At 44.6% G+C, this 12,979-nt stretch overlaps 1 protein-coding gene across 1 annotated transcript in view; it reads right to left on the minus strand.

The window, feature by feature from the left end:
• The window catches only part of atp2c1 (ATPase secretory pathway Ca2+ transporting 1), a 31,650-nt gene that overhangs the window by 2,505 nt on the left and 16,166 nt on the right, over positions 1-12,979 (minus strand). Inside the window, exons 5-22 of the mRNA XM_030749949.1 lie at positions 12,013-12,048; positions 11,729-11,790; positions 10,772-10,880; positions 9,018-9,173; positions 7,929-7,997; positions 7,653-7,728; positions 7,282-7,348; positions 6,597-6,721; positions 6,321-6,418; positions 5,563-5,658; positions 4,631-4,720; positions 3,888-3,992; positions 3,143-3,299; positions 2,831-3,001; positions 1,084-1,181; positions 894-944; positions 574-740; positions 24-92 (exon numbers count right to left, since the gene is read on the minus strand). Of these exons, the coding sequence (XP_030605809.1) occupies positions 24-92; positions 574-740; positions 894-944; positions 1,084-1,181; positions 2,831-3,001; positions 3,143-3,299; positions 3,888-3,992; positions 4,631-4,720; positions 5,563-5,658; positions 6,321-6,418; positions 6,597-6,721; positions 7,282-7,348; positions 7,653-7,728; positions 7,929-7,997; positions 9,018-9,173; positions 10,772-10,880; positions 11,729-11,790; positions 12,013-12,048 (1,802 nt within the window). The remainder of the gene's footprint in view (positions 1-23; positions 93-573; positions 741-893; positions 945-1,083; positions 1,182-2,830; positions 3,002-3,142; positions 3,300-3,887; positions 3,993-4,630; positions 4,721-5,562; positions 5,659-6,320; positions 6,419-6,596; positions 6,722-7,281; positions 7,349-7,652; positions 7,729-7,928; positions 7,998-9,017; positions 9,174-10,771; positions 10,881-11,728; positions 11,791-12,012; positions 12,049-12,979) is intronic.

Genomic DNA, 12,979 nt, shown 5'->3' on the forward strand with positions numbered 1-12,979 from the left:
GACTGACACTGGTTTGTACTCACGTGCTCAGCTGGAAGCGAACAAAGTTTTTGATGTTGTTGTAAATTCCTTTTCCCTCCTCGATGGCTGACCTGGAGACGGGAAACAGACGCTGACTTTAAACGACAAACTGCCGCTGAGCTACAACCGACAGGCGATTACAGGAAATGATGTAATCAGTCTCACAGTAAGAAACAGATCCTAGTTTGATGCAAAAGTAAACAGAATATTTAAGTTTTGAGACTTTTGGGTCAAAAACACTCAAAGTCTTTTCGTTAAAATGTGCTCGTTTTTTTTTTCATGCGCTAACAGATTTCAGTGTAACCTGAAATGAGACCCTCGCCGACTCTCTGGTCACTGGTGGACGGATCTGTGTGAAGGACGCGGGGACTTTATTTCATGATGCTAACTTAATCTAAGCAGCGAGTTCTATAAATCTGTTTTACACCCTGATTGTTCACTTTGCTGTCAAAGCTGCAAACTCAGAGACAGGAAGTCTAAACTGGCATCGGCTCCAGAACCCCCGGCAGGCTCCTGGTTCTGGTCTGATCTTCGTCACAGCGTCGGACTCACATGATGGTCTGGAAGTCGTCGTCCACCAGGATCATGTCGGCCGCCTCCTTGCAGACGTCGGTACCCGTCTGGCCCATCGCCACGCCGATGTCGGCGGCCTTCAGAGCCACGGCGTCGTTCACCCCGTCGCCCGTCATGGCCACCACGGCACCGTTGTTCTGCAGGGACTGGAGAAAGGGGCGGGGCTTTAACTTTCAGACACGAGTAAGTCCGTCATCGGATCTTGGAACAGAATGCTGTCGTCCTGTTTGGGCCTTAAACCAATCACATTTATTTACTGTTTATAATTCAGCGCCTGCAATCACACCCTTCCCGCTCACCTTGACGATCTTCAGCTTGTGTCGGGGGCTGGCTCGGTAAAACACCGAAATCTGTGGACAAAGATTCAGTCAGGGAAAAGTGAAACGTTCATCTTCACTGTGCGTACAAATCCAAAACTCTGTATGAAAACAGTAAAAGCAGAGAAGAAGAAAAAGATGTGTGTGTGTGTGTGTGTGTGTGCGTGCTCACTCTGGAGACGATCTGTGAGAGCTGCTGCAGGTCCAGCTGATCCACCTCCTCTCCAGACAAACACTGCCCTCCTTTAGAGAACAGGCCCAGGCGACTGGCTGCAGACACAAAGATCAACTTCACTTATCTGATAACGAAGCTTCTTTACAAAGTTATAACTGAGCTGTACTCTCGGGTAGCACCACTCTGAACCACAAGGTGGTGCCGTGAGCCCAACGGACATCCCAGCATTATGCAAACTAGTGTGAGCTCAGCATACATGCTCCTACAGAGCAAACACAGAAACATGAGACTGGCTAGAAGCGGTCTCTAAACGTGATCTTACACGCACCCTGTGGTCAAAGTTTCCCCAGGATCATCCACTCGGAGCCTTCTCTCTAAACATGCGGATACTTAAATAAAAACTGTGCACTGATCAGCAGCCGAGGGTCTGTGATCCTGTTGTAATGTAGATCTCTCTTTAACTTAATAAACTAATGATGATCCTGGTCCTTTCAACACTTCATATCTGGTTGTTTCACAGTAAAAGCCCCATTAACAAACAAATGAAGGCTTTTAATGTGGAATGCAGACAGAAGAGCAGAGAAGAAATTTGCTTAAATAAACATTAATTTTACTGTTACCCAATTCAAATAATTAGTGTTTGTTAAGCTGATTGTTTTGAATCATTATACAGATTGATAACTGGTGACTTGATATCAAATCTTTGGAGACAACTGTGTGATAAATTTCTGATTTGCCTGAACTGAGCGAGCAATAATTATAATCATCATCACAGCCTGATCTGTGATTTACGGAGTATTAGGGCCACATTGAAAAAAAAAAAAAAAATTAATTGTGCATTTTGAAAATAAAGTCAAAATTTCGAGAAAAAAGTCGAAATGTGCAGATTTAAGTCGTTTCAAGTCAAACACCTGCCACGCCACGTCTGCTAGAACCTCCAGAATGTCTTGTGTAATGAGTTAGCGAAACTATACAATCGGTTTTAGTAACAAGGAATTTCTCTTTTAGCACACAAACACAATGTAGTGATGACTATGAGGATGGTAATGAGATGTGCAGAAAGCTGCATCGGCTCAGAAGGAAACCCACACAAACTGGCAGTGGTCAGATGCAAGGATTTCGATGATTGCACCTTCGTGCAGTACAGAGGGGATTTGCAGAATCACAAGTCATAATAAGGGGATCGCACACGGGGAGCGACATCGCTCGCTCTCCAGTCGTTTCCTATGGAACTTGTGCGATGAGGCCACAATTGCTTCGTACAAGTTCCATGAATGGAGAGGGAGCGAAGTCGCTGATCAAGTTGCTTCATCTACCCAAGGCATTTTGTAGAGGGTACAGCAGCCGTGGCCGTTATTTTACTTGAAATGATGACTTCGACTTTTTTTCTCAAAATACTGTTTCCACTTTTTTCTCGAAATTTTGACTTTATTCTCAAAATGCACGATTTATATTTTTTTTCTAAATGTGGCCCTAATACTCTGTTGTAGTGATTGATGCAGATCAAACAAAGTGATTAGAAATCAGCACCTGTGAAGAAAAAAATTAATATTCATGTTATTTCCTTTGTCCACATGTTTTGGTCCACAGTTTTTAGGTGTTTGTTTGTCTGATCAGTGTGTTTTTAGGAGAATTTGCTAATGAGGCCCAAACCCTGATTCCACCAGTGCTCCAGAAACAGGAAACGAGCCTTTAATGAGAAGCTTAAATAAAAGAAGAGCAGCAGCAGCTTCCTGCCTCTGACCTATAGAAGCGGCCGTCTCCTGGGAGTCTCCGGTGATCATCTTGATGGCGACTCCGGAGCTGATGAGTGTGCCCATGGCCTCTTTGACCCCTGATCTCGGAGGGTCGATGATGCCCACCAGACCCGTGAAAGTCAGCTTCCCTATCTCAGGGCCCGATGCAAACGCCAGCACTGAAGGAGGACACACACACACAGACACACACACACACACACACACACACACACACACACACACACACACACACACACACACACACACAGTGAGTGTGTTTTCAGGGCACCGCCTGCTCTGCCTTCATGGGTTCTTCTCACCTCTGAGCCCGGCTGAGCCCATGTAGCTGATCTGCTGCTGGTACAGCTCCATCTGCTGGTGGTTCAGGGGGAGTGCGCTGCCTCTGCTGTTGTAGGAGCTGCAGAAGCGAATCACCTGCTCGTACGCGCCCTTCATGAAGTAAACTCCAGCTTTATCCTGAAGACAGGAAGAGGAAGGACAAATCTGAGTCTCAGCGTCACCGGGAGGAAACCAGAGACGATGAAGGGAATGTTGGAGCTGCTGATCATCTGCAGCTCAAACTTCAGCCTTTTGTTTTTGTTGTATGATCACAGCTTTGTTTTTATGCCTGTTGATAAACATTTTCCACCTTTACGACGTTCCCAATGGAAAAGCTGGTAAGAGACGAGCTGTGAGGCCACAGTCAAAGTGTGAGCCTTCATTGAAACATAGTTTAACATGTGCGTCGTCAAAGATCACTCAGGTTGTTTTTATGGGGCCTCGTCTATGAGCTGAACCATCAGAACAGTCACAATAACTCAAAGATGCTTCAAACCTGAACGTCTCCAAACGGCCACATTGATGCTTTTTCTCTAAACAACCTGAAGCCCTTTGAACGCTATAAAAACATTTCAACATTACAGTTTAAATAATTATAAAAATTATCTATGGCAGGTTTTTTTCTACACATTTTTGCCCTTTAATCACATCAGAGCTCTTCAACGCGAGACTCTAACAGCAGATCATCATCAGTGCTGCATCACGTCTGAATTACTGACTGCAGACCTGCTGGGTGCGGTGGACGCAGCGAACGGCCATCCACTTCTTCTCCGAGCTGAACGGATGCTCCTCCAAACGGACGTACTCCTGCTGCAGGCCCTCCAGCCCCATCTGCAGGACACAGAGAGAAGCACAGCTGTGAGTGCTGTGCTGCATTAAAGCTTAAAACAGTGAGTTTGGCTTCTGAAGTCCTGTGGACATTCATAGATCCAGTATGATGACAGAACCCCGGAGCACTACAGGAACAGCCAGAAACAGCTGTTAAGATGACAGTAAAGACAACTTTTTAACATTAAAAGGTATTATTATTATTATTATTATCAATAATCATCCGGACACAAAAGGATGAGTGATTGTATTCAGAAATTGAGAATAATATTAGAATCAGTGATTTGACCCCATATTGAGGGTCATGGGGGCCCTACAGAGAATCAAGCTCAGTGAATCTATTTTTAAAGAATATATTAACATGGAAAATTCAAACAAGGCCACAGAAAGTGAGCTCATACAGTTTATTTTGATTCAAATCAAACTAAATTCATACTGAAGGTATCAGAATTACCAATAATCAAAAAAGTTCCCTATTTTTACCCTTTTTGGAGGGAACCAGATACTCGATCAGAACACCACAAATGTTTCTGCCACATTTGAGAGGAACCCGCTGAACGGTCTTCGTCTCATTTCCGGACGGTCACACTGAAGGCATTTCTTTGCGTGCCGGCTTGGAGCTCGGCCGTTTGTGCTCTTACCTTCATGGCGAGGGCGATGAGCGCTCCCTCTGTGGGCCGTCCCTGCAGGGTGTGATTCCTGATGACCGAGTCGTTGCACACACAGCCGACCTAACAGCACAAACGCACAAATACCAGTTTGAAATGGCATGCACCCTCCTGGCATACTGTAGTTCCTGCAGTATGAACAACAAAAACCTTCCGTAATTTTACAGATTTATTCCAGTTTATTCCTTTGAGCTGACACTTGGGTAACACAGCTGTAGAGCTGGGACACAAACCAGCAGCGCACTCACCTCTGAACAAGCTGCTCTTAAAGAAACGTGGGAGAGAGAGACAGTACAAAAACAGCTCCAAAGGCTTCCTCAGCCTTTAATTACAGCTTTAGGTTTGAGCTGGAGTTTGGACCTCACCTGCTTCTATATGATCACAGCTGTGAGTCTGAGATTACAGTGACAGCAGCTCATCGCTGCCCTTTAATAAAGACTCTCTCTCTCTTCCACGGCTCTGAAGATACAACACGCAGACGAGTGCAGGCGTGCAGCTGCTTATCCGCTCTGCACAAATCAAACTGACACTTTAGAACTTTTTTACATTCGGGTAATTAAACACTGAGAAGTGTTAGAGTCAGTGAAGTGTGTGAAGAGTGACGGGTCTGACTTGAACAGGATGGATCTACGGTGTGACCCTGATGATCACAGGCCAATGTTTACGGTTTTTGTGGAACAGAAGCCGCCGAGGCCGAGGCTACGACAACCGCTCGAGCTAAAAATCCAGAGTTCCTGAACGGGCAGCGGTCCTCATGCTGAATATTTTCATACCAAATATTCAGTTCACACAAAAACAGTTATTTACCATATAATTTGTGCATTACTGATATTTTATTTTTTAATGTCACGTTTTCCCTCAGTCCACGATCACTGTGACCACCGCGTTCCCTTCAGTGACCTCACCTCCACGATTTTGCTGACCGACTGACACGAGAAGCCGTGAATGACCTCTCCATCCAGCAGAACCTCTCCCAGCCCGTTGTAGCCGACACCGGTGACCTGCAAGACAACACCGAGGGCAAGACGACAAAAAGGTCTCATGTTAACCCTTTACACATTCGCTTAAAGACTCAACAAGTGACATTTTTCACAACCCATCAGAGTTTTTCAGTGACCGGGCTGGAGGCTCAGAGGGAATCTACGGAAGCCCGGATGATCATTCAGACTATTGTATTATTCAAATAGAGATTTGCCAAAACAATAAAACCACTGTTAATGATGTATGATGTAACCTCCTCTCTGTGACCTTCAGGTTCTTTCAGCACCGTCTAATCTCACTGCGGTGACTTTAAACCAGGACGTGCCCCTGGCCCAGTTCTCCCAGCCCATCAGCTGGGATTTCCACATGAATTAACTGGGTGTGTGAGATCTCTGTGGGCTCAAACTTTGATGCTGCATTACAACAGCGATCGCGTTTCAGAAGAACCTGCTTGCACAACAACGAGGAGGAAGGTGCGCTTTGGACACTCAGCTTTCAAAATAAGAGCGTCACCCTTACGTCAAATAAAAAGTTAATGAGTCTGTTATTTCCATGTGACTTTGAATTTGGTTCACGTGTGTTTGAGAGCCTTCTGGAGAGCCGCAGGAAGCTGCTAAAGTTTAACAGAAACACTGGAGCACAGCCGTGAGCATCAGTGTGAGAATGAAGGAGCGACTCAGACCTCAGCGTGGAGTCCGTCTGACGTAAACAGCTGCGTCACCGTCATCTCGTTCTTGGTCAGAGTTCCAGTTTTGTCTGAACAGATCACATTGCAGCAGCCTGACGAAGGAAAACACCACAAATACACACATCACTGACACGTCAGCACACAGAGGAAACTATCAGAAAGAAGCCAAATGAAGCATTTTCCTCCACGTGTGTCGCTGAGCACACGCAGTCTGTGTTTGACAGAGAAACTTAAAGGCTTTGGTTTGATCGCGCTGAAACAGCGACGTACCCAAAGTTTCCACAATGGGAAGCTTCTTGACGATCGCTCTTTTCTTCACCATTCGCATCACGCCGAGCGCCAGCGTCACCGTCACCACGATGGGTAGACCCTCTGGGATGGCAGCTACAGCCAGGCTGAAGGAGAGGACGGGGAACCGTTAACGAGGTGAACTTTGACTGTTAGGTCTGCACTGAAAACCCACAGGCACAGAAAAACCCAGAAAACAAGAAAAAAACTTTAATTACACCAAAAAAAAAAAAAAAAAAAAAAAAAAAAAAGTGTTTTAGTCGATACATTTGTTTTCAACAGGTTCCCACTGAAAATGCTCAGTGTGACCACGGTCAGCTTCCCACCTGAACACCTCAGATTTACCTGAAACACAGATCCCACAGCTGACAGGTAAACAGCCCTCACCTGTCACACGTTCTGGTCCCGTCCATCATTAGTTCAACACCATTTTTAATGCCTGCAGCTGTAACGCGTCTCCCTCACTTATGTTAACAAGCTCACTGCCTTCCCCCATTTACGATGTTTAATCTTCAGCATACATAAAACCAGGATCACAAACCGGCCACGTCAAGGTGAAAGGCAGCTGTTATCGTAACGCTGTGTTCGGCTATAATCTGATAACAGAAACACAGGAAGCGGCAGCCTCGGTTCAATCATTGACCAACAGACATCACTCAGTCGTCACCTGACACCGATGGTGAACATGTCCAGGATCCTCTTTCCCTGCAGCCAGCCCACCAGCATGATGACGCCTGAAAAACACAGAGACAGATTAAGCGGAGGCGCCATGGAGCCGGGCTGATGTCTGGTATGTACTGTTATGTTCAGGGTTAACGCCTTCCAGAGCACCGTGTCCTGACAGCTGGATGTTTCAGCTCTACGATGCAGCACAAGAAAAGCTCAGATTTAGCAGACACAGTGACTTCTCTTATCTGGACACGTGTCCTCCTTGTAATCAGGTACATTTATTCTGAACTATTCCATAAGATTCACTGAACAATTATTTCTGCATGAGGCAAACATGTTCTCATTGTAAACTGATAACAATAAACTCACCAATGATGCAGAAGGAATAAAGCGAGAGCTGCTTCCCCAGCAGGTCCATGCTCTTCTGCAGAGGAGTTTTAGGAGCCTGAAGACAACAAACAGGAAATAGATTACTCCCCCCCCTTCCCAATTTCATTTCACCTCTAAGAAATAAAAGTTGTCTTTAAACACCTGAACTAAGTTTATCCTTTGATAAAAATCCCATTAAAGTCATGAACCCTGTCACTGCATCACCATCTGATATATTTCTAGTTTTATACTCAGATGTAATCTGGGGACACTGACCTCTTCTGCTTGCATCATCTTGAACACCTCCCCGAACTCTGAGTTCTCTCCGGTTCCAATGACAATACCCTGCAGAACAGCAGAGCAGCGTTCAACAAATAAAATCGTGCCAACGGGCATCGTGTCCATACTGTCTGCAAAGCTCCACAGCTGCAGTTCCTCTGCAGTCCAGCAGAGGCACCAGCAGTGAGTCAGACGTCAACATGTTTACAGCCTGATCCAGAAACTGCTTTGGTCTCTGTGGATAATTTCCCCCATCATAACAGCTGTATGGGGGGAGGATGTTTCTATAACTCACCTGTCTAAATTGGATTAAGACTTAAAATTTGCATAATTGGGGGCGTGGCCTCTCTGACTGACAGGTGGATGGCGGCGGCTGTAGCTGCTAGCTGTCTGCTAGGCTTCACCTCCCTGACCTGGACCTCTGAACTGTGTTTGTGCTGTCGGAGCCTTTTTAACACAATTATCTGACCAATAATACGGCTGCTGTGGCTTCATTGGACTAACAGACGGTCTGAGAAGGCTGAGCTCCAGGTTTGCTGAGTGAAATTCAAGGATTTTATTTGGATGTTACTGATTAGCAGGTGTGTGTGTGTGTGTGTGTGTGTGTGTGTGTGTGTGTGTGTGTGTGATGCTCCTGTACAGTCTGTGGATTCAGACTGATAACTCAGCCCCTCATCCTCTTGTCCAAATTTGGGCACTTCAGCCAGCAACCACTGAGCTGAAGTTGAGGCTTAAATGAGTAAATATTATATCGTCTTCTGTGTTGTGGTGGTTTGGAGAGGTTAAATAATGGATCGCTGTGGATCAAATGAGCAGTAAGTCAGACTTTAGTCAGAGTGAGCCTTTATCTCAGCACACATCCTCCAGCTGAAAACTCATGTCAAATCTGTGCAGTAACCTGATTATAATCACTGAGTTTGTGCATAAACACAGGCTGGATATAAAGCTGGATCACACGTCATCACTTCCTCACACTGTCCAAAAGCAAAGCCAGGGTATCTGAGAACAGGCTGCTGTCCTGTGACACGATGAAGCCATTTTTAAGAGCTGAAGAAGAAGCAGACCGAGTGAGCATCCTGCTGCTACCTTGGCTTTGCCGCAGCGCACCAGCGTCCCCATGAAGGCGATGTTGCTGCGGGAGGCGATGTCTCCGTTGGTGGACGCCGGCTGGTGGACTGTGGATTTGATGCAGGGGGTGGTCTCCCCTGTCAGACTGGACTCATCCACAGACAGGTCGGTCGCCTGTGAGGGTGGAGGACACAGCGGCCAGTTTTAGCTTCAACCATTGAGAGGAGACGAACAGATACTCTGACCTTTAACCCCTGCTCAGTTTCATTAAAGTCGTCATTTCCCCTCACCCCACCCCCACCCCGCCAGCCTCAGACTCACTTCAGCAAACGGCCATGCTTACATCACTGGAGCGACTGATTAACATAAGCTCTTAATGAAGGTTCATGTACACGTTTCTCAGCTGTGTGTGGGGTTATGCTTCACTGTGAGAAACTCAAAGCAGCAGCAGAGCTGATCTGAGGTCAGCCCGTGCACATCCTGCTAATGCCACTGTACCAGTATTTGCTGATGTTCACACATGAGATAATCCCAGAGGAGATAAATGCCTACAAGTACTGTTTACACCTGCCTCAAGAATACATGTGGGTAAACCAGGGCCCGAGGGCTGGAGATGATCTGCACATCATCTCACTCGTCCTGCAATATCCTAAAAAAAATAAGACCTGCTGACCTTCAGCAGGCTGCAGGTCAACCATCACTTAGCTGATACGTTTTTATTTTATAGAAATTTAGAAAGTTTGTTTTTTAAAAAAGTCAAAATCTATCAACTATTCTGTAGAGCTTTGCACAATGAATACTCGTGCCAAGGTTTAGAAGAGCTGGCTTATAAATAAGGAAGGGGCAGCCACTGAAGTCAAACATGAAAGCACCGTTTGTCTTCAAAATTCCAAAAACTCAGAAAAAACATTAAAAAAAATTCAAAATAAAGTTTGTAGAGGTTTGCACACTCAATATTTGAACCAAGTTTAAAAGAGTCGGCCTAGGAATAAATTTTAAATTAGGATTAAAGGTAAAATTCAATGTGCAGGATTTCTGGAAAATTCCTTAAAAAATAAATAAAAACTGTCTCCCCTACTTTGTAGAGCTTTTCTCAAAGAGTGTTTGTTCCACGTTTCACAAGATTTCAAATACAAATGACTGAGGAGCAGAGAATCTGCTTAAAGGCTGACGGGTGGACGGACAGCTCGGTGGCTGCGATGGTCATCTAAAAAAATAAAAAGGAAAGGTGACATCCTCTGAGTCTGTCGCTGCTCGCTTCACCCCAAATCAAACCAGAGGCTCGTGATGCTGCCCCTGTCACCAACACTCACACAAGTATTTTATTCCAACAGAAAGCTGTAAAACATCTAAAAGTGCAGCTATATCTGAGGTATGAAGGCCGTACTGAAAACTGAATACTGAAAACTTCCAAAATTTCCACATTTTGTGAGAGTTTGATTATTTAGAAGGTTTTTGCTGCTCACTGACAAAGTGAGATGTTTGCTGTGCGGAGCTGCATGTTACCTGCTGTGACTCAGCACAAACCTCTGTGTTCACAGGGAAATCCGATCGCTTCCAGGAACCTGAAAGAATTACGTTTCTTTCTAGGAAATTAGAACCACCCACTTCCAGCAGGACAAAACCTGAACTGACATATTTACACCTGTAAGATGATCTCCCCTATCCCAGAATCCCTCACTCATGCACACACACAGACACACACACACACTCCAGGAGCAAACTGTGGTTCAGAAGGCCAACAGAAAAGTGTCCTAATTGTGTGTTTTTACCTCGAAGAGTCGGAGGTCAGCTGGGACTCTCTCCCCCACCGACAGGCAGACGGTGTCTCCGGGAACGAGCTCTCTGGCCAGCAGGTGCTCCACGTTCCCCTCCCTGACACTGAGAGGGGGGAAGAGGATGAAGGGAGGAAGAAGGGAGAGGACATACATGCTGCGATTTATTTTATTTAAATTTTGAACAGTCAGAACAGAACAATGAAAAAAGGGCTGTGGGTGTGTCTGTATGTCTGATGTTATCTGTGCAGTTTGTTTGGACTCCACCTTGGCCATACAACCATGTGTAACATAAGCTCTTAATGAAGGTTTATATACACGTTTCTCAGCAGCATTATGTTTCACTGTGAGAAAAAGCAGCAGCAGAGCTGATCTGAGGACAGTTTGCTCACTTCCTCTCAATGCCACTGTACCAAACTGCCTGCTGCTGACTCAGCAGGTAAGGAAGCAACAGTTCTTCTGCTCTGATGTTATCTGAGCAGTTTGTTTGGAACAGCCCATGTTCATACCTTAATAAATGCAAACACCCCCCCCAGACTTCACCTTTGCCATACAACCATGTACAGCACCCCTGTTGGTACCTTGGTTTGTTTCTCAGCAGGGTAACATGGAAAGGTCCACAGAGGGGCAGCTTGACTTTTGGAGGGATTATTTGTCACTGAGACTGAGCAAAGGTGGACATTTGATAACATAACGTTATATTAAAGTAAAACAAAAAACTGGTTGACATGACTTTGATGTTCTCATGAAAATATCAAATTAATTTGCTTCTGAATCCACAGACTTAATTCATGAGGAGGAGGAAGGATGATCCTGATCCTGGCTTTCAGTCTAAATATAATTATGGATGAGGAGACCAGTATCCATTTTCTCTTTATGGTGGACTCTTATCTTCATATTTCCTTCTGTTCAAAGAAAAAAAAAAAAAAAAAAACATGGCAGGATTAAACTCACCAGTGACATCCTGGAGGTACGAGCTTCCCGAGCTCCTCTAAAGATTTCTCTGAGCGGTACTCCTGCACACAGACGGCAAAAATCATGTTCATCCAGAGAACATGAACGAACGAACGAACGAACACACACACACACACACACACACACACACACACACACACACACACACACACACACACACACACACACACACACACACACACACACACCTCCTCTGCTTTCCATAAATTTCAACATTTACGAGGTCGGTAAAAATGAACGTTAGAGACAAAAACAGGACGTACCTGGACGAAGGCGACTGTCACTACGATGATGATGGCCTGAAAAAGAGAAAACAGTCATTAAAAGACACACACACACACACACACACACACAGACACACACACACACACACACGGTGCAATGTGGTTTGTTTTCTACTTTTACAGAAAAAGCCCTAATTGAAATCACTTTAATGTGACACACTCTTAACTCAGTGCACTAACGTTTTATTTTAACTTTATAAAATTCAGTTTTATGCAATTTTTTTTATTGTTGTGAAATATAACAAACACACATTTCTCATTTTTTCAGATCAAATGTTTTTTTTCTACACAACCGTCTGAGCCTTTGTTTGTTTTTAATGAAGAGTTCAATCTGAAAGCTTCATTTTCTTTTCATAATTTGACCTGAAAATTAAATTTTCTTTAGAAAAATCTGATTTTTGTGCCTGAAAATAATGCAGCTTTCTTCTTGCACAGTTTTTCTTTAATTTGAAATCTATTCCACATTTCTTTTCAAACTAAAAGCTGCCCCCCCCCTCTCTCGTTTTTCTTTATTATTACGTATTGTCAGACAGATCACTGTCTCCTGTGGCCCTGATCCTCACTGAGGCTGAACATTTATCCTTTTTATACTCATATCTGGTGATATGAACCAGAATCTGGACCACATTAAGTCTTTAATATATTTATAGATTGCCCAGCGAAGCCACAAAGTCTGTTTCTGATCATTTCTCCAACCTTTGGAGGTTGGAGAAATGATCAGGTGGATTCAGAGGATCAGCTCAATCTCAGTGTGCTGCTGCAGCTCTCAGTGTCCTTTTAAAAAAATAAAAGCTAAACAAACATCCTGAAGGTGACTTCTTGCTGCTCAGTCACACTATGATAACATCCAAAAGTCTGGAAGTAAATAGTGCAGTTTGTTCTCAGACGCTCCTGCCGCCTCTCCTCGTTCATACAGGGAGTGTTTTCTGTAACTACATTGATTTTT

The sequence above is a fragment of the Archocentrus centrarchus genome, chromosome 16 (genome assembly GCF_007364275.1).
Source record: "Archocentrus centrarchus isolate MPI-CPG fArcCen1 chromosome 16, fArcCen1, whole genome shotgun sequence".
In the NCBI taxonomy this organism is placed as follows: Eukaryota; Metazoa; Chordata; class Actinopteri; order Cichliformes; family Cichlidae; genus Archocentrus; species Archocentrus centrarchus.